At 40.9% G+C, this 25,181-nt stretch overlaps 1 protein-coding gene across 1 annotated transcript in view; it reads left to right on the top strand.

Moving 5' to 3' along the window:
• Window positions 1-25,181, top strand: part of clybl (citrate lyase beta like) — a 60,880-nt gene that overhangs the window by 26,870 nt on the left and 8,829 nt on the right. Inside the window, exons 2-4 of the mRNA XM_034884532.1 lie at window positions 8,780-8,993; window positions 19,059-19,247; window positions 24,226-24,327. Coding sequence (XP_034740423.1) covers window positions 8,780-8,993; window positions 19,059-19,247; window positions 24,226-24,327 — 505 coding nt within the window. The remainder of the gene's footprint in view (window positions 1-8,779; window positions 8,994-19,058; window positions 19,248-24,225; window positions 24,328-25,181) is intronic.

The following is a 25,181-nucleotide window of genomic DNA, read 5'->3' as shown; positions in this document are numbered from 1 at the left end:
TGTTTGCACGGAAAGTCATGGATGCATTTTAAATGAACCATAGCCATCCATTTAAAGTAACACACACACACACACACACACACACACAGCTGTGTTTGCTTTCTCCATATTGAAAAACATATTCCTTTCATATTTCCTACAATGGGGGGAAAAGCAAAACTGTTGTTCTCAGCCTAGAAGCCAACAGGGTGAAAATCGGCAGGAAGTGTTTTCATTAACGAAGTGTTATTTAGTATGAATTTTGAAACATTGGCACAAATATCCAGCCATTACACTGAACACTCACTGGAAACAAAGATGCTTTTTGAATGAGAGCAAACATGTTTTTGTCCATCTGACTGTTTCCATGGAGGTTAGGCAGTAGCATAATTGTGTTTAGGGCACAAACAGAAACTGATCAGACACGCAGACAGTCAACAGATCACAACGGAAGCTGCAGGAGCGGAACCTACTACGCTTTGATTAGGTTTGGTTTTGGTTTGGTGTGCGCAGACTAAAGCCATCACCCCAGTCCGTCTCTGTCCTTGCCAAGTTGCATGCCAGAACGGGGAAAGATTTGGGAAGGAAAGTTAGAGAAAGAAAAGCTGTGGGCTGTTATGGTCCACCCCCCTCAGACTGACCAGGGTCCAGCCGACAGTCACCCAGCTCTTGTGGGTTTAGTGAATTGAGAAGACACTTCTTGTGTGGATTTTTCAATTCTTCAACTTGTCATTTGGCCGGGAGTGCTATTGTCCCCTGCCCCTTTTCTCCCTGCTCCTTCTGCCGAGACGGGTTGTGTCATCCCCTCGTGATCAGCACTTTTGTTGCCTTTGTTTTTGGCCCTACCTCAGAAGTCCATCTTGTCTTTTATGTCCCTGCCTTTCATGCATAAGGGAACAGTTGTGGCCTGTTGTGGGGCTGTTCCACTGCATTTCCACCAGTGGGGCTTCCTTTCATTCTCTTCAAAGTACTACAATGGGGCTCTGAAGGCCTGAATGGCCAATGCGGAGTGCACAATCCTACAGAGCCCGCTCATTTTGTTTTGCCAGAGTCAATAAAAATGCTAAGTTAAAAGCTAACCCCCTTATGCCCTCCTCAAATGGAGCGACTTGTTTGACCTCCCCTCTCAATTAACTTTTAATGATAAATTCATTGGTTGATGTTTGCTTTTTTATTTTGTTTTCTACTATCATTGTAAGTATATTATTCTGCACACATTTAATGTTGCATTTTAATATTTGTTTATTTCAAATGAATGTAGCCGATACAGTAAGGGCTACACAATAGTCGACGCTGATTTAAATGGATGTACTGAGTTTTTTATGACAAACAGAAAGGGAGAAAGAGAGAGCTGGACAGACACCGTAAAGTCTGTCATCATAACCATCTTGTATATCTTGGAAAGGGCTGCTCTTGTATCATTTGCATTCTGCTTTTTCCCTGTCCTGAGACTCAGATAAAGACATCTTCATTCTTCTGCAGGAGTAGGATTTAACTAGTTTTACGTTAAGGGATGAGAAAAGAAGAAAAAAGTCTGCACTCGTCTCTGGGCATTACGGCCGAGGCCTTGCATAAAAGCATTGTGTGCCGATTTGTGAGCTGGGAGAAAGCCGGGGACTTTGAGAAGGATTACAGGTAGGCAGACATTGGCTGCTGAAGATAACCGCCATGACTTCATCCTCATTGTGTAGATTAAGGCATAAAACCCAAACTAATGAGACCGGAGAGGGGGAGAAGACATGGATGGGAGGAGGAGTAAGGGGTATTGTTGATGGTGAGGGACATCATTGTCACTGGAATAAGCTTTTTAAAGCGAGAAGAGTAAGATGTTGGTTCAAAGGTGATATAATCTGAGAAAGTGAGATACAAAAAAATGGACGCCCTAATCTCTGCGCCAAAATGAAATGCGAAATTAGTTAAATGCAAAGACTTAAATCAGAGTAGGTAGCCCAAAACTTGATCTTTTATGCCTGTAGGAGCATGGCATTTCATTTTTACAATGTTGCTTACTTAACTTCTCAGAACTTATTTCAGGTGTTAGTTCTTTAAATCAGTTGTTTGTTTGGTAGCATAATAATCCACTGCAGTCAATTCAGTAGTAATGTTAGTAACTTGAGTAAGCTTTTGTCCGAGAAACTACCCAGTGAACTCTGCAGCCGCTATCAAATTTGGAGGGGGGGGGGGGGGATTGCTCATCCCAAACTCCAACTTGCTGCAGGGCAAGCAAAGAAAGCAGGGGGCAGAGAAGGGAAAAAGTAGAGCAAAATTGTTTTATTTTTTTCCTTTCCCTGTCTTGAGTGTCTCTGGTTAATGTTTTTTAGCATTTCTCTGCCATCCAATTGTGTCCTCAGACCTGAGGCACTGTGAAAAAAAAAACCTATACACATACAGTATCATGCTGAGAGAAGGGGTGCATTTGGGGAATATTTCAGCTCTTTTTCATTTTTTTCATTTATTTTTCATTAAAAACAAAACAAAAGTGTCAGACAGGCAGGACATGAAGCTAGGTAAATATTGATGACTTTTTGACCATTTTATTTCCCACCCGCAGACATCTTTCTGCAGACAAGGAGCCTGTTTATGCTTCCAGAACATTGATTTCCTCTCTATTCTTTATTCATCTTTATTTTCACCAAATTTAATCTGGAAACATAAGCACCACAGACCCCAAAATGTAGTTTGCATATTAAGAAGTGGCTGATTATTGTGGGGTAGAAACACAGATCTTTAATTTTGTGCATTTTAGACACAGCTTCTGCCCGCACCACCATGCTGTAGATAATTGTAGAAATCTACATATTGAGAGGGAGGCTGTTGTCAGGGTCTGTTTTGGAGTGGGCCTCTTGTTATCTGCAATAATTCACGTGGTAGGATGCATATTACAACCTGAATTAGGCTATTATGCTGCCAGGTGGAGGCCAGTAGAGTTACACGAAATACTGATTATCATGTCATGATAATGAAGCAATTACTACAGGCTATTCGTAATACAATATTGACGACCAGACCACTATCAGCAGTGACAAGATATTATGACATAGATCTTATGTCAAGTTGAATATTTATTAAGATCGACTATTCTCTTCCTTCCTATTTCTAATGGACAAAATGTGGTACGCTGCAGCTGAAGAGGTCTAGGCTTTGGCATATAGTTAGTTATACTATTTATTATACTATACCATTCACGCTCAGACGAGTGCCCAGCCCATGTGGACGTCCTGCGTAGGACACCACAATTACCACTGGAATATTGAAACATTCGTCAGACAATGACATTACTTCTTATATATGACGTTACATTGCAAACAAGAACTTTGTCGACATAAAATCCATCACAAATAGACTCCATTGCTGAACTAAATCAGAGTTGATAATGTGCTAAAAACTTTAGCCTGTAAATCATCATAATGTGCATAATCACATAGCAAACAAGGCCTTTTTTCTTCAGGGAGATCATTAAACTTGCCCTGCTCTTACTAATGGTAATACACCTTTTATCTAACTATACATACCTAGATCTTTTCATTTTGGTTAAATTCTGATTCACATAAGACTCTGTACTGTACTTGTTAGAGGGAACAATTTTTATAATGTCAGCTGACTTCCTCCTTTACTTCCGACCAACAAGAGTCATATTTCTGATGCTGCTAGAGGGCTTTATTGCTTGAACGTGAACAATCGATGTGGTTAGGTTTTTGCTGAATGAGAAATGTCCAATTTAAAGGTCTTTCTGGTGATCCGCTGTATTTTTATAGTGTAGTATAGTTTTTTTTTTTAATCCGGATTGTCACATTTGCAGGTTTAATGTTAGGTTTCAATCCCGTACCACAGCTGATAGCAAAAGCTGGTGTAAACTAAACATGCATATGGAATATGGCTGCAAGATATGAGGAAAATATCTAATTGAGATTATTTTGAATGATACTGCAATTGCGATATGATTCACGATATCGGAGGGAATGATCACTTTGTATAATTCTAATTTTCATTGAAAATTAACATTGAAAGAAATTTAAAATGATTATAGTGTGATATTTGCAAGGATCTGTACCAAACAAAGATTCTTGTCATTCATGTTTACCGTATCTGTGAAATCCCAGGTCCTTGCATAGTTTGCCATTTTATTTAGTGACATGCTTATACCTGTTACCTTGAGAAATGTTATTCCACCTGTCAGGATTACATGGCAGGGGATTTCAGAGATAAGGACATGAAACAGGAGCTGAATATGTTTACATCATCAGTGTCAGTTGTGTGACAGTGATGAAGATAAGATGTGTAGTTCAAGGGTATGTGGTTTAAGGTGGATTTATTGTAGTTAGGCACTACAAAGAGGCAGACAGTGAGTGTCAGATCATCAGAGGCTATCCTGTTGGATTTAAGATCAGTTAGTAGTTCTATACCAGTGAACTGCTTTGCCCGTGTTACATCCCAAGTTAAGTGTTGGAGGAAGACCGACATGAAGCTGCATGTAAAAAGCTGCTCACCCAGCATTGAGAAGTGTAATGTACATAGAGAAAAATAAGCCTGAATGTTTACACGAACAAGATAGTTTTTTTGGGCTGTTTGTTGTTGGCTGACAATACTTCAGCAGGTCCAAATATGACAAACTTTACTTTGGGTCTGCAAAACTAACATTGTGCATCAGGAAGGCCCATGTCTAGTCTAAGGCTACATTTACATTGCTACGGTTTGGTTTAAAAACTATTATATTTTGCTACGTTTACACTTCACATTCACACTGCTCTGTCGTTTCAGAGCCTCTAAAATGGAGACCTGACGCCACTGTTTTGCTGCCTTATTGGGTCTTATCGGTCATGAAGTCTTGTTCCGTTAGACAAAGTTACTATGGCAACTAACCGCAATGGGCGGAGTACATGCTGCCTCCTCTTTCCCCTTTTATGCGCATGCGGGAATATAGTATACGGGAATGTTCATGACATATGCGGATTGGGCGTGTCAGTTTAAACAGAGATTAGTTTTTCTACTGGAGCTAAAACACTGTGTACATGGAGATCACTTTTGGCTCAAAGCTCTGCTTGAAAACCAAAAACGTAGCAATGTAAATGTAGCCTAACACAGAGCTCACCACCCTCTTACCACATTCCGCTCCCTATCCTCCCCCTTTAATGCCACTGAGCCTGAGTCTACTGCTGCCTTTCTACTAATGAGAACCAGTCCCATCAAGCACCATATAAACCCACTAACACACACACCTCTGATCTCAGACCAGTAAACATAGTCACTGTGGCCAGGTCCCACCACTTTAAAGCTGCTAATTTAGCCACACAGCCCTGTGTTATCATAACCTTTCATGTAAAAAGAAAAAGGGAAAGAAGGGAGAGGAAAATAAATTGGTAATGTACGTGCATATGGTACTTTGGGGACTGTTAAATATATAGAACACAAGTATATAGTGATTTAATAACGGGGAAATGTCCACCAGATGTTGGATGGTGTAAATAAAAGGATCCAGATTGCGTGAAGTGATGTGTCCTGAGCCTCCATTGGTTACAGCTCTGCTCAAATCTATGTGTGATGTTTATCGATGACCGCTTATGGACGGCTCCTTTTGGTTTTTATTGGAAAATTGAAATGTTTAATATTAGCCACCACTTCTGCCGTTTTTATCAAGTATTTGCCTAACCATACTGCTAAAGCAAGTTTAAAGTAAATCATTTAGGCTAAATGTTCAAAATAAGATGCAAATAAACTGTTCATTGATGTGGTCACATTTGTGTTGTGTTGACCGGACATATACACCACCTTAATGCTTTTTAAAAGCTTGGGGATTGTCCCAAGATATTGTGAGTGACAATAAGGTGTAGAGGTGATGAAACATATTCACATCATTTTAAGGGTTCCAATAAACTCTCAATAGATTTAGGTGTACACTACCCACCCTATTAATAGTTTACCTACTTGATTTTCTGTCCACATAATCTTGGTGACAACTGGGGACAGGAAAAGATGTAAGGTTTCTCATTTTTACTAGCCTCTTTGCAACTGTGGACTTCAGCAATATGTGGCTTTTTGACATCATTGTAACCCCAGGGTGAAAAATATATTTCTAGTGGAGGAATTTTATTTGGCAAACGAAGGTATGATTTAACAATAGGAAACACAAAAATGCTTTGCAAAATTGATAGGACATGTGGGCTCTGCACAGAAAGTTAAACATGTTTACACACTGGCAACAAAGAACAGATCTCTTTACAAAGAAACCACTACTCAGCAGCAGTTTACAGTTGATCAGGGCAGTATGCATCACTGAGGCCTCAACATTGGTAATTACAAAGCTTGCACTCTGATGGAACTGGTTGCTGTAAATAGATGGTGCTTTATAGAATGTCACTCTCTTCTTTCATGTAAAGCTCCGTTGATACATCTGCCTTTCTTTTAAAAACATGAAGTTGATAAATACTATTTGTTGGGGGTCAAAACAGGAAACCAAAACACCACAATGTACAATTATGTCATGTATCTGTAATGTAGGGCTGAAACAGTTAGTAACTGTATTAATTGATTATTGATCAATTAATTAAATAATAATATTCAGCAATTTATTTTAGACATTTTTAAACTAAAGATTCTCTGATTCCAGCGTCTCAAATGTGACGCTTTTTCTGCTGTTTTTTTTTAGTAAATTAGCAAGTTCCTTATCGTTATGGACTTGTTATAGGACAAAACAAGACATATGACGACATCAAGCTCCTGGAAATTACACGCACATCTTTTTTTTTTTCTGTTGACTATATTCAGCTAATAGTTACAGCCCAACTCTGCTACATCCTGTTGGCATGCTTGCATATAATCTCCTCAGATGTTGTTTATAATGTGTTTAAGGAGAATTGAACATACTGTTTGTTACTTTTGCATGCCAAGGATGGAAAAAGTGTACCAGCCTTATTCCTTCTTTACACCTTAGTTGCCAGTTTACTGTAAAATGAGACCTCCTGCGAGCTATGAAAGAGCAGAAAGAGGTAGTGTAGTGAAATTAAGGGGGCATAATGCTGATTTTGGTCTTTATTTTTGACCTCTGCTTCAGTTGTCTTGTCTCAAGCCAACATCAAGGCACCTCTACTCCCTTTCTCCGTTCTCAGTTTTTTTTCCTTCATAATGAAACCTACTCTTTAATTACAGCCACTATCTTTTTGTAAATCACTTATATTATCATATATTTGCCTTTTAAGTGGGCACTTAATATGGCCTTTTAACATTTCCCCCTGAGCGGTATGCACAAAATAGACTGATTTCATTTAGGTCTCAACTGCTCCCTACCACTTTCAACTCCCACCTCCATCCTCTTACCCACTATTATCCTTTCTAATTTTGCCATTTGCTTTTGTTCTTCTCTTCCCTATCCATTTGGGCCTTGTGGCTTTTTGTCCCTAAAATAACTGAGCTCTACCTTTCTTACTGGTCTACAATTTGCCTCGTGGTGTGCCAAAGTCTTTCCTCCAACCTCTGCCATATTTTCTCCTTAAGTCTAAATAGACTCTATGTACCTGGAAGCACTAAAATGCTGGAAGCAACCTGAATTGGGTTTTAAACCGCCTGCTACAACCACAACTTCTCAGTGCAGATTAGACCTGATTGGGACTGGAGGGCATGCGAAAGCGTAGTTGACTGGATTAAGTGGCTATTGAAGCGACTTTTACTCCTTTTTAGAGAACAAAAGGCAGAAAAGAGAATAATTCTGCCCCTTTTTTTCAACAAAAGGAATACCCCCTCTTCTTCTTTTTCTCTTGTCTTCCTTTGGCAAAGACACTAATTACAAATATGATCCCTAGAAGGGCTTCTGATACCCACTGAGAGTTAGTGGTGGGAGAAACTGTTTCTTGCTGTAATTAGATGCATCTGATCTAAACATTTAGCTATTCATTAAGGCCAGTAGTTTCAGAGGCCAGATTGACAGAACAAATAATTAAGATGTGTGTACAATGAGTGTGATAATTGGTGCACACAATTGTGTGGGTGTGTCTATGTCAACAACTGGTCAACCTGGCATTTCATTGTGTGGCAATCCAAGTACATTTGTGTTTTTATGTTGTTGAGCTGAAAAACATGAATAACTTCAGGTTGCTGCATCACACAGTTGCTTACTCATGCTGCTTAGAAAATGAATGCTTCTAAATATAGGAGCATGCATCACAACAATATCATTGGCATTGCAAATGTTTAATTATTTGAATTATGTGGATCCATTTTGTCAGTGTCACGTTTAGAGCAGAATCATCTATAATAGTAGTAGTAGTAGTAGTAGTAGTAGGTACATTTGGCCTTTTAGGTTCCGTAAACCTAGATCTTTCCATGACTCAGCTCCAACCACTGCTAACACCCCTACTAAATCACTTCCTGCCCTCCCTAGATATTTAGCAGCGTGGCAACATTAGCATATGAGTAGCTCAGTGTTTGGGTGAGTTTGTTCACAACAAAGGGTGCCAAAGCACAGGTCAGCGTCTCTCATCCACTTCAATAGGCAGCTGAAGGGCAAACAGAACTCCCAAAATGAAAGGTTTCCAAACTTTCGCTTTAGTCTAGAGGAAGAGGCCTCCTTCTGGATCCTTGCGTATTATATAAACACTGTAGATATTATGAAGATGAATGCAGCAGCAACCTTTATTTGTTCATTTCCCTTAGCTCTGTATGATACTTTGTGTTGTCATGAGTAATGTATGCACCAAAGACGTGTATTTTTGGATACGGAGTAATGGGTATATTTATGAAATGTACACAAACTCATGTATATGTCCGTGTGTCACCGTTAGCTTATGTATGTTTATAATTGTGTTGACAGGAACAGTGGTTGGCTCCTGCCCGCAGCCTGGCAGTCGTATACTAAAGCATGGCGTTATCACCATCACTCGGCAGGACCCTCGCTGCGCTACATACCCCGCAGGGCGGTTCTCTACTGCCCTGGCAATGATGAGCGAAAATTGATGAAACTAGCCACGCTGGAAGTCGACTGTGCGGTCTTGGACTGTGAGGATGGTGTGGCCCTCAGTAAAAAGGTACACACATATACAGATGGACATGTTTAATTGAAATGCAGCTTTGTATGTTCTGACCTATTCATGAGCAAGTAGGGAGCACACAAACACTCCTGCACAGCTGTGTGATCCTGGCAGATTTTAATTCCATCTCCCTCCTTCAGACAGGTGCTTGGTCTTAATCACTGAAAGGCAAACTACCTAAGTGAGATGTTTAAAGCAAGCACATTTCACCCTATTATGATGGTATAAAGGCAGTGGTGGCCCCCTATCAGAGTCCTTTTAAAACAAGGTGACCATGTCCCACTGGGTGAGCAGTGGGAAAGCACCAGATGCAGCAGGTTAAAAGCATTCTCCCCCCACCCACACTGCTTCCCCATTGGCCCTGCTGAACTGCCCATGAAATTGTGATTGGAGAGTGGGATAAAGAGGGGGCCCGGGTAAAAAGTTAACTAACAAAGGTTTTTAAGTCATGATAATAAAGATGATTGTTATGGCTGGAGGCCGTTCCTGTAGTAGACAAAGACAATAAGATGATGGCCTGTGTGACTGACAGGCTAAAACTGTGACCCTATGATGGAGTTGGTGGATGTCAGAGCTTGTGTCTTTATTTTGTGTTTGAGGGGAAATGTGAGAGGAATGCAGCACTGAAGCAGCCGTTCAGGCTTGAGGAGAATTTAGATGGTGGATGTCAGTCTGTCAGGATGTGACAGGACCACGTCTCTATCTTATTTCAACAAAAGTATCCCGCTCCAACCTATTGATTTTTGTTTACCAACTTACTTATTTCACATAAAACAAAACACATTACTTACAAATTTTAAAGTTTAAAGTCTGAGTGTGCAGGAATAAAAATTAAATTGTGAATTTTGAATATGATGTGATTCATTTTGTTCTCTCCTTTTCAAAGAGCTTTCCTCTGTTAGGAATAAGCTGGTGGGTTTTACTTGTATGGGGGACCTTGGTATAGTACATTCTGTTGAAATAAAGGAGAATATTAGCTACAGCACAGCTCTATTCCCCTAAAATACATTATCATGTCCTGTCCCTCATCAGGCTTACCTCTCTTAAATTGTATTGTACCTCAAATACCTCATCCCATTACTTTCTCATTCTTTAATCTGTCTAAATCAGCACTTCACAGCACAGGCTAAAAAGTGTTTTGACACCATAGGTTCATGATAGCTTTAAAAGAGGCAGACACAGTGTGCAACAATCCTGTAATCTATTATGTGTTTGTAGGTCATACTATGTAATATAGAAATTAGTTATTTACTCGGTAGCATAATGTACCTTTCCTACTGGCACCCTTTCTTCACTTCCCACACTCTCAGCTTCTTTCTCCACTGTGGCAATTGGAAATCCATGGGGGTTGTTGTGTAGTTATACCTTCCGTTAAGGTGTGTGTGTGTGTGTGTGTGTGTGTGTGTGTGTCTGTGTCTGTGTGTCTGTCTGTCTGTCTGTCTGTCTGTCTGTCTCAGGAATACTGATAAGATTTGGTTTGAACAATTATAACGTTTTTAAATTAATTTGGCAAGTTTTTTTTCTCACTTTTTTCAATGTTTTGAAAATTATATTTTCAAAACAATCTTGTCTTCTTTATTACATACACAGGGGGGTATTACCAAGGATTTACGGCCCCTCTTCAATATGCATATGTTAAAATCTACTAAAAGCCTGCACCGAGAATGTGTTTGAAGTCATGCAACTTATTTTATGGTGTTCCTGTTAAGTCTAACAGTCTAGTGCCGCCCAGGATTGTTGTGATTGGTTAAAAGAAATAGAAACAAGCCCGAGCCAAACCTGACGCACAAAATGGTTTGTTACACTGATCCACCTGAATAGTCGTCATTGGAAACAGTTTAGTAAAGGGCAAGCGAAGGGCAGAATACCTGGCGAGTGATTGGATGAACCATCTGTCTGTCAAATTCTTCAGGTGAAAACAACGTTCTTTGCTCTTCTTTCGATAAAGAGAAACTCTCCAGTTCTGATATAAATTATGCTAGTGCAGCATCTAGGCTAACCTTTTTAGGAGCCGCCGTTGCTGTTTTGAACGTTGCCTCTTTGTGTTGTCACACTTGAACCACTGCCGCCGCTGCCAGTTGCTCATCACATGATGTTGATTGGTCCGGACCAAAAACTCATTACTCAAAGCCTGACGAGATGGATTTTTGGGTGAAATGTGATTATCGCGTGTTCTTATAATATTGCAAGAATCCAGATGCCGTGCAGTGTATGTACAGCCATGCATCAAGATGCCGTGCAGTTGCAATGTAGGTTTTTAAAATCTTTGAAAGTGTTAATTTGGAATGCTTGCACTTTTTGTATTACTATTATTGTATATATTACTATTTGTATTTTGTGTTACTTTTAGAGTTTTAAAGCACTTATTGTAAGTCGTGTTGGACCAAAACAACTGCCAAATAAATTGAATATACACATCTTACATTGCCAAACTTCATGCAAATCAGATTCACATGTTGCTGCTCACATGTTGCTGGTCACTGGACTTCTGTCAGTAAATACCCAGCTGAATACCCAGCAAATTTTTGACACTAAATTTAGAGCCCTTGATGGTAATTTTAAAATATTACCCATAACCTGACCTCCTAGAATGCCAGATTAAGATCTGTTCAGGGGCCAACTGAATCAAAAACAAATCACTGAAAGGGAGCAAAGCAGAGACTTTGCTTGGTAAATGCCATCCTGAACCACTGTTTTGGTAAAGGCAACAAAGGCTTAGGTGAGATGCGAGGTTAGTTACCGGGTGCATGGATGGGCCTCAAATGGGGCTACTGCCCACAACCATCCTATTCTTTCTTCATTAATGTATTCTTTTCATTATCTGTCACATTCACCTTAAAACAGGGAAGGATATTCATGACAAAACGGTACGCCATGAAGGTCAGTCCACCCCCTCCCCTTGAAAATTGAAATCCGGCAGCGCCCGCTTTAATTACCTGCCGCTTTGACTCCAAAAATGTCTGCGTTCCATTTTGGCAGTAATGCTGGCTGCTTACGAGGCAGGGAGATGAGAAAAGGAGTAAAGGGTAGGAGCCACCCAGAGCTTGCTAACTGTCACCACAGACCCAGAGGGGAGAGAAGAAGGAGGAGGAGAGAGAGAGAGAGGGGAGGAAAGACAAGGCTGACTGCTCTAACACTCTTACACATATCATCATATCTGTATGATCAGTGGGGTGGAGGAAGAGGGAGGGCAGGTTGAAACCCCGGAGCGGAACTGACGGCTACACCTGTCCTCTCTCCTCCTCTCTCCCTTGCTGTCTTGTTCTTTCATTTTCCCTCTCTCTCGCTCATCTCCCCTTGCCAGGGTCCTCAGGGTTAAGATTGTTTATCTCTCTTTCTCTCATGTTCTCTCTGTCTTTTAATGCCCTATGGTCCAGTATTCCTCCTGGCGTTTCTCTCTCGCCCTCTCTTTTCCCCACATGGGTCCCTCCATCTTCCATGACTCCCCCCTGCCTCCCTGCCGCAGAGATTCTCCCCTAATCCCAGGAAGTTTGGAACTAATGAACTAACTGCTGAGCCGCTGCCACGGAGCTTGGTCCCAAACTATACTGTACTTCACACTCGATTTCCTCTCCAGATGGCATGGTGGCACGGCCGACACAACGGGGAGCACCTCTTACACACCGGCACGCCCCTGCAAATACACAAGACATGCAGAACACAAACATGCACACACAGGCAAGTGTGCACATATAGACACACATGGACAGCCGTATACACACAAATGCACATGCACGCAAGCACATGCCGTCTGCCGTCTAAGTATGACCAGTAAGGACCAGTCTCCTGCCTTCACTGAACATGAAGAAGCAGGACTATTGGTTAGTGCTTTAACTTAGTTTATATACTATTTGTTTAACTGAAGGTGTATACACCATCTAAAATAACTTAATGAATTATTATTGGGCCCACGTGGAAGCCGGAAACATGTCACTCACTAGAATTTACAGTTTCATGAGTACATTGATGCAAAAACAGAGATTACAGATGTTAATTGTATGTAATTCTTTTCATTAATTACATTATTGTATTACCTGCCTATAACAATAGGTAAGTTATACTGCATGTTTATGAAAGCTAGTGACAGTACCAATAATTTTTAACAATCTTCCTGGTCAGACATGAAGGGGCAACATGCAGTCCTATGCAGCAACTTGAGCCATTAGTTGGTTGAATAAACACAGATTGAATCAGCACTTTGCCACAATCTCGACAAAGAATAACAACCTTCAAAAAGGTAGCAATTATTGCAGGTCTGTTGTATTCTAAGTTACAGGTGTCATGTACCCCTTGTAGTTAACGGTAACTTCTTATGCAAGAAAAGGCGATTATGGGTCAAGATTGCATCTGGTCTGAGTTGACAATTTCACAGCTAATTCAAAGGTTTTTTTTACTTGTCATTGGGAATGTTTCCAATTCTTCTCCTAAAAGGCATTCTCTGTTACTTTTGCTTTGAGTTCTTTCATTTGCGACTGAGAAACTGATGGGTACTTGTGGTAAAGGTTCTTTCATAAAGTTGTTAACCCTGACTGTTTAACCTTATGTCAGGTGGTTGTGCCCACTGTCCGGAGATGGACGTTTGTAGTTACGTGAGAGCAGCTGTGTGAAGATGTGGGAAGATATTACGGCCGATTAACTTTTTCTGGCTGTAGCGCAGTCAATATGTGAGCCATGGTCTATGCATGAACTGTGTCTGACACCAGAGATTTTCAACTTAACATAAATTATGCAGCCAACTGTCAACTGATGCATGACCTCAGTTCAATGCTCACTGTGTTATTCCAGAGGACACTAAAAGATCTGCTCTCCATTTAAGTGGATTCAAATGACTAAACTCTTGACAGAAAGAACTCCTGGGAAATAATGTTAGCCGGTTGAATTATGAATACTGAACATTTGTGTTTAGTGTGTGTCACTGTGTGTGTGTATTTACATCCGTGTACAGTATATACATGTTATTGTGTGCGTGTGCTTGTATACTTGCACGCTCAACACCCCAGAGGACCCAGGAGACTCGAGAGAGAGAGACTCACAAACGGGATGTGAGCCACTCAGCCAGAAAATAGACCCTGTCCCAGCCAGATCAGAAACTATTCAAATACCTCACTGTCTGTCACAGTGTATGTGTGTGTTAAGTGTCATGTGTCAGGTATCGATTGGAGTCCTTTGGGAGGGTACGATCGGCAAACGAGAAGTCAGGGTGCAGAAGCGAGTGATGACAGCGCACTGATTAGCTATTCGTTGCTCAGGTTTGTAGAGGGCTTGTCCGTTGTTGGATCACACAGAAAGTGGAGGGATTTAAAGAAGTGAAAGTTTTAAACATTTATTCTCATGTCACACATCTTTTTAGATATCAATACAGGTCATAGATTACATTTGAGCTTTTCTCACGATTTTTGAGGAACTTTTGATACACACACTAATACAGCTGAACCAAATACCGCGGGTTAAGGGTGAGGATTGAGGCCGAGCGAGGGATCGGAAAATGCTGAGCTGTAGAGAACAGAGAGGCCCTCTCTCCCTCTCGCATTATCCTGTTACACTCTTGTGTTTTCACTGGCAGAGCCGCAGCCCGCAACGCTCTGTGCTACGTGGGCTGCGCAACGCAACACTCTGAGTGTAACCCCAGTAGGAGGAGTGATGATGGAGAAGGCGACGAGGAGAAACAAACTTTAAAGAATTGGAGGAGGAGGAAAGAAATGGAGCAGATGTTGCTGCACGGCAATGCTATACTTCTTCTTAGTTTGCAAGAATTTTACTTAAATTAAATTTTCTGTCTTAATGGTAGGGCACGTTGACGTTATCAGACCCCAGCTAGCTATTTGAAACCCTATTGTTTTCTATTACTTTCAATGCAAATTCATGTTTCATAGGCCATTTGTTGTCATGTAATTAGTTGTACTTTTCACATGTGGGCTCAAGACACATGTTTGCATTTCACTTGTTTTTTTTTCACACCTTCTTTAACTTATTGGCACCAAGTTAATACATTTTTTTTTACCAATGACATGGGTTGCCTCTGCAAACCTTTATATTGTTTGAAGTACATCATGTATGGTTCTGCCTAGATTTAGTAATACCTGATAGGGTCATGACCTACAGCTCATGCACTTTAAAGCTTAGAAATACAGCCAAATGTTAGTCACTTAAATATTATAATAATAATAATAATAATCATAATCATTTTAATTAATCACAGTCTGAAAGCTAATTATCGATTTAAAAGAAATCTAATTGAGAGATGACAAGTTAAGCGTAATAATTCCTTTTTTAGTTGTTGAGAGTAGTCTGGGCCATCTGTAAATTAGACAGACTATGCTGGTGGAGACAGCTGTACTGGGATTTGCAAATGAGACATAAATCGCTAGGAAACCAACTGATGCATAATCACTAATGAACAAAATAATTGTAATTCTGCAGAGAATAGATTAAATATGTGAAGATACTGAATGATGGAACTTACCTTCATTTTTCTATCAAAATGGATTCATAGCCTTGGGAATTAATTTCCCCAAAACACATTGCAGTGCAGCTTGTAATGAACTGTAACCAAAGAGCTGTAATTAGAGCTTTTCATAGCTAATTAAAGTGAACAAATAGTGAGTAATAACTAGATTTGTTCTTCCACCTCTGGCTGTCAGTTTTGACCAACTATGACAAGCAGGTTTCACTATTTACAAATGTCTTCTTCTCTATCCTGCTAGTTATGTCTTGTTGTCTGCCCTGACAGGATAACGGATAACACAGTGTGTCTCCAACTGACAAGAGTGAAGGCCTGAATCTTCTTCTGCTACGTCTCAGTTATCAATGTAGCCTGAATTAGTCAGTCATGTCACTCTAGCTTACTGTAGGGCAGCGTGCCACTTGTCAAAACCCATCCGCGATGACTTGAAGCCTGCTTACACACAACCACCAACACACACACACGCTGACAAAAACCGAGGAACAAATGCGTACACAGTCACACTTCAGGCAGGCAGACTTCACCTGCGATAGTCTACAGCTCATTTTAAATGGCATCGCGAGATGCACAGCAGGATGCAAAATGCCAGCTCTAAAAAGGATTTTTTTTGTTTAAAAGAAGGAAAAACAACCTACTCTCATTTTGTTTCTCACTCTTTTCACACAGGACTATATATACACTTTCAGAATAAAAGACACAGCACAATGCTGTTTGAAGGCACCTTGTCAGTGATAAAAGTTACGCTCTACATACAGTAGTGTGGTTTTTTGAGAATGCAGAGAGACGGAAATCACTGACTTATTAATGTTGTATATGATTTGTAATCAGACCCCAGCTAGTATTTTGCTGTTTTGCTGTTTCTCAGGCAATTGATACCCACAACTTTTAATTTGTAGACACATTGAATCTACCCATTTTATGCCTTTTCCATTACACATTTCATTTCATGCAGACCTTTTTTTATTTTTCCTCCTTTCTGTCCAGCATATACAGTAACAAGCATTTTCCTGCGATCTAATTTAAATTGAATAAAGGGACAGGGAGTGTGAGTTTACACCCAGAGTCTGTCCAGAGGCGATGTTTGACGTTGCATGATGGCAGAGCTGGACATCCATGATCTGATCCTGGAGAGGAAGGCTGTCCCACTGTGGACTGTACACACATCAGTTTGGACGCAACAGTCTGATGTGGTGTCTACAAGGCAGTAGCCATGCTGTGTCACGTATACACAGCACTCTGTAGGATCCTGAGCGTCGAGGCTCAGACTGTGTGTTAAGGAGCTGACCTCGCTCTTTGGAAGGTCAGCCTCTCTGCCTTTGAAAAGGTTCTTGTGTGCATCTATGCATTCGAAGGCCCTGCCTGCATGGCCAACTGCTCGCCCGCTTGCCTGCCTGTGTGTCAGCTTCTAATGATGAAGATGATGGAGGGGAATCAAAGAGGAATGGAGCTGACATTGGGGCGAGCTCTCCATGGGACACCAGGTGATTGGGGAGGGAGCTTTGAAGCAACTTGTTGGATGGCTGTCCATTAATGTAGAATATCTCCTTTTTCAAAGGGCTTTATTCAAGCTCCGAGTAGCAGAACTCATAGGGGTCAAGGTGTCTGGCGTAATAATATCTCTCTCTTACTTTACGGAGAGATAAGGAGATAAAAGAACAGTGCACAGTGATCTGGCCTTCTCCTTAGCCATTCATGGCTTCATGGTTTTAGAAATACCTTTGCAAAAAGAGAAAAATACAGGAGACAATCCTTGCGATGAGCGGTCTCTGGTTACATTAAAAGGATTTTATACATGCAGGCTGCTAGTATCAGGCTGAGGTTGGAGCGGGAGACTCGGCCCTCTCCAGTCTATTTGATATGTGAATGTTATAAACCATGCTATTTCATAATTTCTCAATCGCTATTTATTTAGTTTGGTCAGGGATTAGTGTGACTCCTGACATTATGAGGCAACCAACGGTTCACACAGATCAATTTTCTGCAGTCACCAAGAACTGGGGAGGGACAGACAGAATTTAATCCACCAAGTAGCAGGTTTATGAATAGTGAATTATGTCTGCGTAAATCGCTCCATCCGTTTTAAGTTACCAGGGTACAGTTACAGGTCTATCTTGGCCTTTGGGAGCAAAAATAAGCCAGAGTAACAGAGAGGTTAAAGCAAAACTTAGTCAAAGATCACAGTGCTTCATCATATGGTGTGACAATCCCTCTTGTCTCATTCAATGAGGTGAAAGACAGACATAGATGACACACAGCAGTCCAGCCCGCTCATGACCCCTATTAAATCCGAGCAAATCTTTGATATGTACTTTGATACCATATTTTATTGATACTGGAGGGGTGTTCGTAATATCAAGTACAGTTCTGCATTCCAGGAGATCAGAGCGAGGGCTGTTTTGTCTCAGAAGCTGTCCCGTGACCCTTGAGAGACAGCTCTCATACAACTGAACCTATTGACTGTAGTCCACTTTAGTTTTTACAAGAGGTTGTGATGTATGGGCTCTCCATGTTATATCTGTCTACAATTTCTTTTTTATGCACACACCCACATCACTTCTGAGATCGGTCTTCTAATGAACAGCCTGTTTAGATATTCTACTCAGTGTCAGTTTAAGAGTATTTTTTATTTGAGAGAGAGGTCCCCCAATATCTGAGCATCTCCCCAACACCCCCACACACACACACACCCCCACACACACACACACACACACACACACACACACACACACACACACTCTCTCTCTCTCAAAGGCTCCAGCCTCTGATCCGACCTGACAACTCCTAAGCTACCGTTTCCTCATGCTGCTTAACTCGGACCACATTTCTCCCAGCCTCGCTCTTCTCACTAGCCTCTTCTTTCTCTTCATTCCCGTAGTCCAGCATCTGGTTTTAATAAAGCGGCGTGTGCTACTGTGTTACTGATAGAAGTTAGGACTGTAGGCATCTTTTTGATTTTGTTTTTTTTCTTCTTTTTTTTTTTTTAACATCCTCTTCATCTCTCTTCCTGCTCAGCTCATACAATGCCTGCATTGAGAGAGCAAAGTTGAGTGTGCAGCGTATTTTGTGTGGATTTGTAGCATACTGTATATTGATAAACTGCAGTAAGGGGAGAGTGCAGGTGTTTTTTTATTTTTTTATATGTTAACATTTCATCTTCATATTATTTATTCTAGATTGGCTTTGTCAACCGCCCACACGTATGACAAATCATTTGTGTCTGCAATGTGTGTGTATTTTTATGATCATGCTTAATGGTCAATCTAATTTATGTAGCCACATTTCCTTGAGGGGAAATTTGACTTTTATTGCATTCAACAATTTATCCAGTACTATTTTGGTGCATGGAACTGATTTGCATCCATCAATGTTTTTTCTTGTAAATTTTCAATGGAGCAAGACCAAATCTCCAGTTTTCAACCTTTTATTTTTTGTTCCATGTAGTTTTTTTCCCATATATTCTTCTATTCATTTCTCACAGTAACAAGCTTTCAAAATGTACGTTTTGAATCTTTAAAAGTCATTTATTGGTGATTTTAAAAGTGCAGCCTGACCAGATGCTTCACATGAAATAATGATGTGGTTTCTGTTCCTGTACACAGACAGAGGCCAGGGAGACCATTTCCAGTATGTTAGCGGAACTGGACCTGGGCCGGACGGAGAAGTGTGTGAGGGTGAACTCGGTGTCCAGTGGCTTAGCTGAGGCTGACCTGCAGGTCATCCTGCAGGCTGAGGTTCTCCCTCCTGCTATCATGTTGCCCAAAGTGGAGGACATGCAGGAGGTACAGTGGGTAAGTTCAAGACATCGGCTCACCTTATAAATGCTTCTGTAGTTTTTCAAGTCAAAGAAGGCTGAATGGAGTAATCAGACCACAAATGAATGAACGAAATGTAACCACTTCCTAATGAAACAAAACCCCAAGTTGCAATTTATGTAAAAAAAAAAAAAAAAAGGAACAAAACTGAAAAATACCCTTGACTTTTCTCTCTTTCACCTCTGGTTGTGTTTTAAAAAACACAGTGCAGCTCTTGCACAAACTCATGAAGTAAGAGGAAACCACGGGAATCTTCAAAGCAATCATAACAAACTTTTCCATTTCCCAGTAAAAGTGGGAATCAATCCCTGTGGCAGGACTCGGGGACAGACGGAGTGTTTTTCTTGGCTGCTGCTCAAGAAACGGATGACATTTCTTCAGATTAGCTTCAGAAGCCTGATAGCTCTCTTTAACAACACAACCGTGCCTTTTGCTGGTGCTGAACTTACTGGAAACTGCCTTGAACAGTGTCCATTGTGGCTAAGAGTTAATTTAATCAAACTTAAAGCACTCAGCCAGACTGGTATGATGTGTAAAACAAAATATGCCGCCAACATGTATGTGCATGAATCCCTTATTCTTGCTCACCTTTGAATATTCTTGAATATTAAGTCGAAAGGCTTTGTTGTCAGTTGTGTACGAGGAAGATCACATTGGTTTGTTTTGCAATTTCAAAAGCAAGTGAGTAAAGCAAATCCAGTTGCCTTATACATTGTACTTAAAGATCACCTGTCACGTCTCTGACTAACAGTCTTCATACATGTATCACAACCTGATAGACCAGATGTGAGGGAAAATATCACAAGCTTTTGCATTCTTACAATGGATGTTGAATTGCACACAAACTGTTAAACAATTGCTGTGCATTGCCCACTAATATTGTTCCCAATTGTTGTTTTTATCAATTGCAATGTTCTCCATTCTAACTAGGTGTGTGCTCCAGTCAAGAGGTGTTTGTCTGGGCTTGGCCATCACTCTGGCTTTCTATAAAGGGGCGCTGTACGGATGTCAGGTCCTTAAAGGTCAGGAGACAGTGACATCATTAATGCACGCCGTTCTGATCAGCTCCATATGGTTCCCTTAACAGGAGAAACCAGGTTACTGTCTGCCCCTTTCACTGTTTGTGTCTGAATTCACTGTAAAGGTGCTGTACTGAAGTACTTTTAGCTAAATACTTTATCTCTCTCGTTGCATACACTCAAGCAGTTTACCTGAGCCTTTTTTTATTTTAAAGATTATTTTTTGGCGACTTTTCCACTTTTTTAATGGACAGGACAGCTAGGTGAGAAAGGGGAGAGAGAGGCATAAACCTCCACGTAAATGTGCGCCTGCTCTACCAACTGAGCCAATCCGGCCACTACCTGAGCATTTTTTAAGCTTTTATAATTGTGTCAGGCTACACACATTTAAAAGTGTGTCCTGGTGATAACACAAGAGGAGACATTTAGATTATTTTAGAAAAGATAGAGGGTTGAAAGGAGGGTGTTTTGTCTGGCTTTTCTCTGTGTTTCTATGTGCATACACACACACACACACACACACACACACAAACACACACACACACACACACACTCTCTCTCTCTCATACATGGTCTTGGGGCAAGAGCAGGAAGTTTTTAACTAGTGTTTTTAATTAGAACACATCTATTTCCTGCTGCCCTTTCTTTCTTCCAAGTATAATTGCTGACAGGTGTTCACTAATTCTCTCCCTAAGCTCAGCTGTTTCTCCCTTTGCTACTTTTCCTCACTTAAGTCAATATTATTCTGCATTCATTTTCCTTATTTCTTTTTTTTTTTTTTGAAAAACATCCACTGTTATTAGTAATATTTTTATGCTGTAAATCACAGTCAGTCCTTTGGGAGCTATAAAATGATTAAGCAATTGCCTGCTCATGTATTTGTTCTGTCATACTAAAGCTTTGTAGCAAAAACGCTGAGTGCTCTGTAAATCAGTTTTTACATTGGTTTTACGGTGTGTTTGTCTGCGTGTCTCTGCATCCGCAGGTGCATGTGTGCTCCTGAAACAGTCTCTAGCTCTGGATAGGACATTCATTCATTCATTCATGTATGCTCAGCTAATCTTGTCCCTCAAACTTTCTCTGTGTCTTCTTTACACTTGCTTTTTTTGTGTGCGCATTCATACGTCTGCGTTGTAAGCGTATGTCTGATTTTCTCCACTCTTGTAAGGCAGCGCAGTAATTCCCTCACTTGTTTATTTTTCTCTCTTTTTTTATTGATATTAGCAAAGGAACTTCCAGACTGATTTGTCGCTAAAAGATGGACTTGCTTGTTTCTCTTTGTGTGGAAACCTTTAGCTCTGCCTTTCTCCTCTCCCCCAGCCCTTGTGTGACTGACAGGCCTTATTGGGCTATAACAGGCGGAACTCCCTCCTTTGTCTGAGGACAATTCTCACACAGATTCGGAGCCGTGTGCATTCTTTGCCCACCACACTATTTGGTGTGCACTGGGACCGAAAGAATCGCACCCTGTCCCGCTCCTCCTCCTCTACTCCTCCTCCTGTCTCCTCCCCTCATCTCTTTCTCCGCTTCCCCTCTGTGAAATGAACACTTCAGCAGGCCGGAAACATTTAATCTGGCCCCCTTTTGAAGAAAATTAATTGAAACTTGTCCCACTATAGCCTCCTTTATCTAGCTCTATCCCTCCCTCCTTCTCTTTTCATGATTGGGTGGTGAAATTGTCAGAGGGCTTGTTTGTAGCATGGCTTTGAATGGCAAGAAGAAGTGTTATTTTGTCTTTTTTCTTTCTTTTACTTTTTTAATTCAGTAGTGAATAACATCTCAAAGGGCCCTAGTTTTGAGAGCCATTGGCAGCTAATGGTTGCTGTGTGCTCCAAAGGAACAATCAACAAGCACTATAGTACCTCTTATGCAGTGTAATACATCAGGCCCTCAAAAGTGTATAATAGCTGAAGAGGAGAATACAGCAGGACAGAAACATGTAATCAGAGAGGCTAGGAGGCTCTTTAGCCAGCGGCGTGTCATTGCGCTGTCATTAGTTTTCCTGCAGCAGAATCCAAACAGCCTGCTCGGCTCGCCGTGGCCTTGTCAGGGTTTGCGTGGCACAGTGTCGTGGTGGTAATCTCTGTGTGTAATATCAGCTAGATTTTGCCACAACGGGCCATATCTATCTACTTTCCTCTGTCACAGAAATAGGTTTATCTACACCCTCTTTTCACACTCCCTGATCGGACCCCCCCACCCCTTCCTGTGTTTGCGAAGGAGGGGGGATATTATGCTAAGCCCCCAGCGTTAGTTTTTATGTTACCATAGCAGCCCTGCTCCCACAGGGTTGTGACCTCAGATGATTACAGTACAAAGCCTATTGGGTCTTGAAAACCTCTTTGAAGATGAAAAGTCTTTGATGGTTTGTATTTATGCAAATCTCTCAGATATGATTTACCCAACTGAGATTGAATGGAGAGATGATTAAAATTGCCCCTATTTTTTATGAAATCCTTCAATGGAGGCCCACTCTTTCAGTTTTGAGAACAAGAGTGGTGAGTGCAAGCACAGGGGTTGTTTTGCTCTTCATTTAGAAAAATAGCAGTGCTATACCTGAGGTTATTTATATCTGTCTTTTTCCTGGTGTGTCAAAGAGGGAGTGAGAAAAAGGAGAGGAAGGAGGGACATGGAGTTAGATATTTCTACCCTGAGTTTTTACGCCTTCTTCTTTTCTCCCCCCCCCACCCCTTTTTTTTTGACTGGCTTTGAAAGGAAATATCTGACGGAGGGGGCTTTTGTGTGTTTCCAGATGATAGATTTTGGAATTTGGGCTACCCCACTGGCAGTCCAGGGCTAGCTGTGAACTGGTCTGTTGGAAAAAAATGTAAATGCTTTGGTCTTCAAAGAATTAAACTTGGTTTTAAAGCCTTACTTAGGTGAGCTTGCATATTAGCAGGAGCCGTGCAGAATAAAGGCCTCAGCAAAGTGTCACATCACAGTATGATTGTTGCTCAAGTCTCCCTGTTTCCTGCCATGGGGGGGAAACAGAATAATGTAGGAGTAAAACATACTCAAAGACATCCCAAATCTTGTTTCTTCTCTCCTTTTCTGTATTTTGTTTCTTCTTTGGTTTGCCCTGTGTATGCATGTGCTCGTGTGTGCATGTGTGCATTTACATGTGCATACCCTCTCAGGGGAGCACATGCTGTAGTTGTGCGGATCCTGTGAAAGAAGGTAGAGCAGAAGACTTCAGACGAAGGGGGAACCCTGGTGATATTGTAAAATATTTCATTTCACCCGCTTTTGTTGCTGCTCTCCTGTGCTCGCTCTCTCCGCTATTTGAACCCACATTGATGTGTTTTTGAGTAAGGACTGAAATGGGAACAGTGCAGGTAATAAAGGTGTCAAGATTCATACATAAGTGAGTTTTTGCACCTTAAGATTTCTTTTCTCTCCTCTCTGCCTCTTACCCCACAGTGGATTTTGAAAGATGTGTCATATCATTTACGTATTTTTACTGCTTAATATTTTCTTCTCCCAATTTTTAAATTTGCTCTTGACTCAATAGCTCAGTATCTCAGTGTGAGTTTCCTGTTTTTCTCATTCATGTAACTAATATTGCATTGATAAGTCCACCGAGGGTGGCAGCTGCATTTAACCACAATTTCTACAGAGGAGCAGACATGACTAGAACAAAAATACAGTAATAGAATTTTCATTTAAAGATCCGTGCATATTATCCACAATACAACAAATGGATTCAATCCTGATCATAAGTCTAAGAAAAGTATTTTCAAAACCGCAAATTCTGCAGAGAACAGCAGCTGTACCACCACAGCACGGATATGTTATGAATGTGACGATAATGACTTTACAAAGTAGCGAGAACAAAATGAATTTATTGTGATTGTTTGGAGCCTCGTTGTTTTCTATTTACAGATACTGTGGGTGTTGTTAATGAGTTGTGCATAAGATTGTCCCTGTGTGCTTAGTTTGTTGACAGGTTTCAGCACAACTTGAAAGGACGGGCACTGACAGAACCCATTCGTCTGGTCACCTTTGTGGAAACCGCTGTGGGCCTGCTTAATTTTAAGGTAAATTACAAACAATCTCCCCCCCCCCAAAAAAAAACTGCCTGCGTAAGACATTTTGCTATTTGGCCATTGTTCACTTCAGATTAAAGACTGCATCAGCAAGCAGAGCACTCCACGTGTCCAAAATGAAAGGCTTTCAAAGCTTTTGGACAGTCTCTCAAAATGAGCCTTTTTGTGTGTCCTTTTTCTCTGTCTGTCTGCGTGTGTGTCTCTCTCCATCCCTATCCAGATATGCAGACATTTTTTTAATTGGAGCTGTTTTAATATCATCATATGAAAAAAAAGTTCTTAATGATATTTTGGCAAGCATCAAAGCAGTTCCTGTTACAGTACAGCACGACCTTCAGCTACATGGGGAAGAGGGCATGGTTTTGGGCATTTGGGGAGAAACAAGCTGTCCTTCCTTCTTTTGATTTGTCTTTTAGTTTCCCATCCATTATTCTGTGGCTGTGGTTGTCAGTGTGTACATGGGTGTGTTTTGATGGCAGGGGGTGCCTCTGTGTGCTTTCTTGAGAACACCCTGTATCTTTGCCCAGACTGAACCCCAGGTTACAAGCACGGAAACAAAAAAATTGCTGTGGCACAGCTAGTGGTGGAATTAATTTGGAGGCCAACAAAAGCCAGGAGACACAATGCATTAATTCTTATTGTTCCACCACAGACAGTCACATTCCAGATTTTTTCCTCCTTATTCAATAATAATTGTGCCCAGTAATCTTGTCTTTGGACTTGTTATTAATAGACATTTTTCAGTGCAGGTACATGTATTTCAATGCCATTTAAAAAAACAACAACAACTAACAAACACTCCCCGCGGATTTTCTAAAATACCGTCTGTAATTTTCAAAAATGAA

This window comes from Etheostoma cragini, chromosome 11 (assembly GCF_013103735.1).
Source record: "Etheostoma cragini isolate CJK2018 chromosome 11, CSU_Ecrag_1.0, whole genome shotgun sequence".
NCBI classification, from domain to species: Eukaryota; Metazoa; Chordata; class Actinopteri; order Perciformes; family Percidae; genus Etheostoma; species Etheostoma cragini.
Note: the sequence above shows the minus strand (reverse complement) of the source record. Positions and strands in the feature narration are given on the sequence as shown.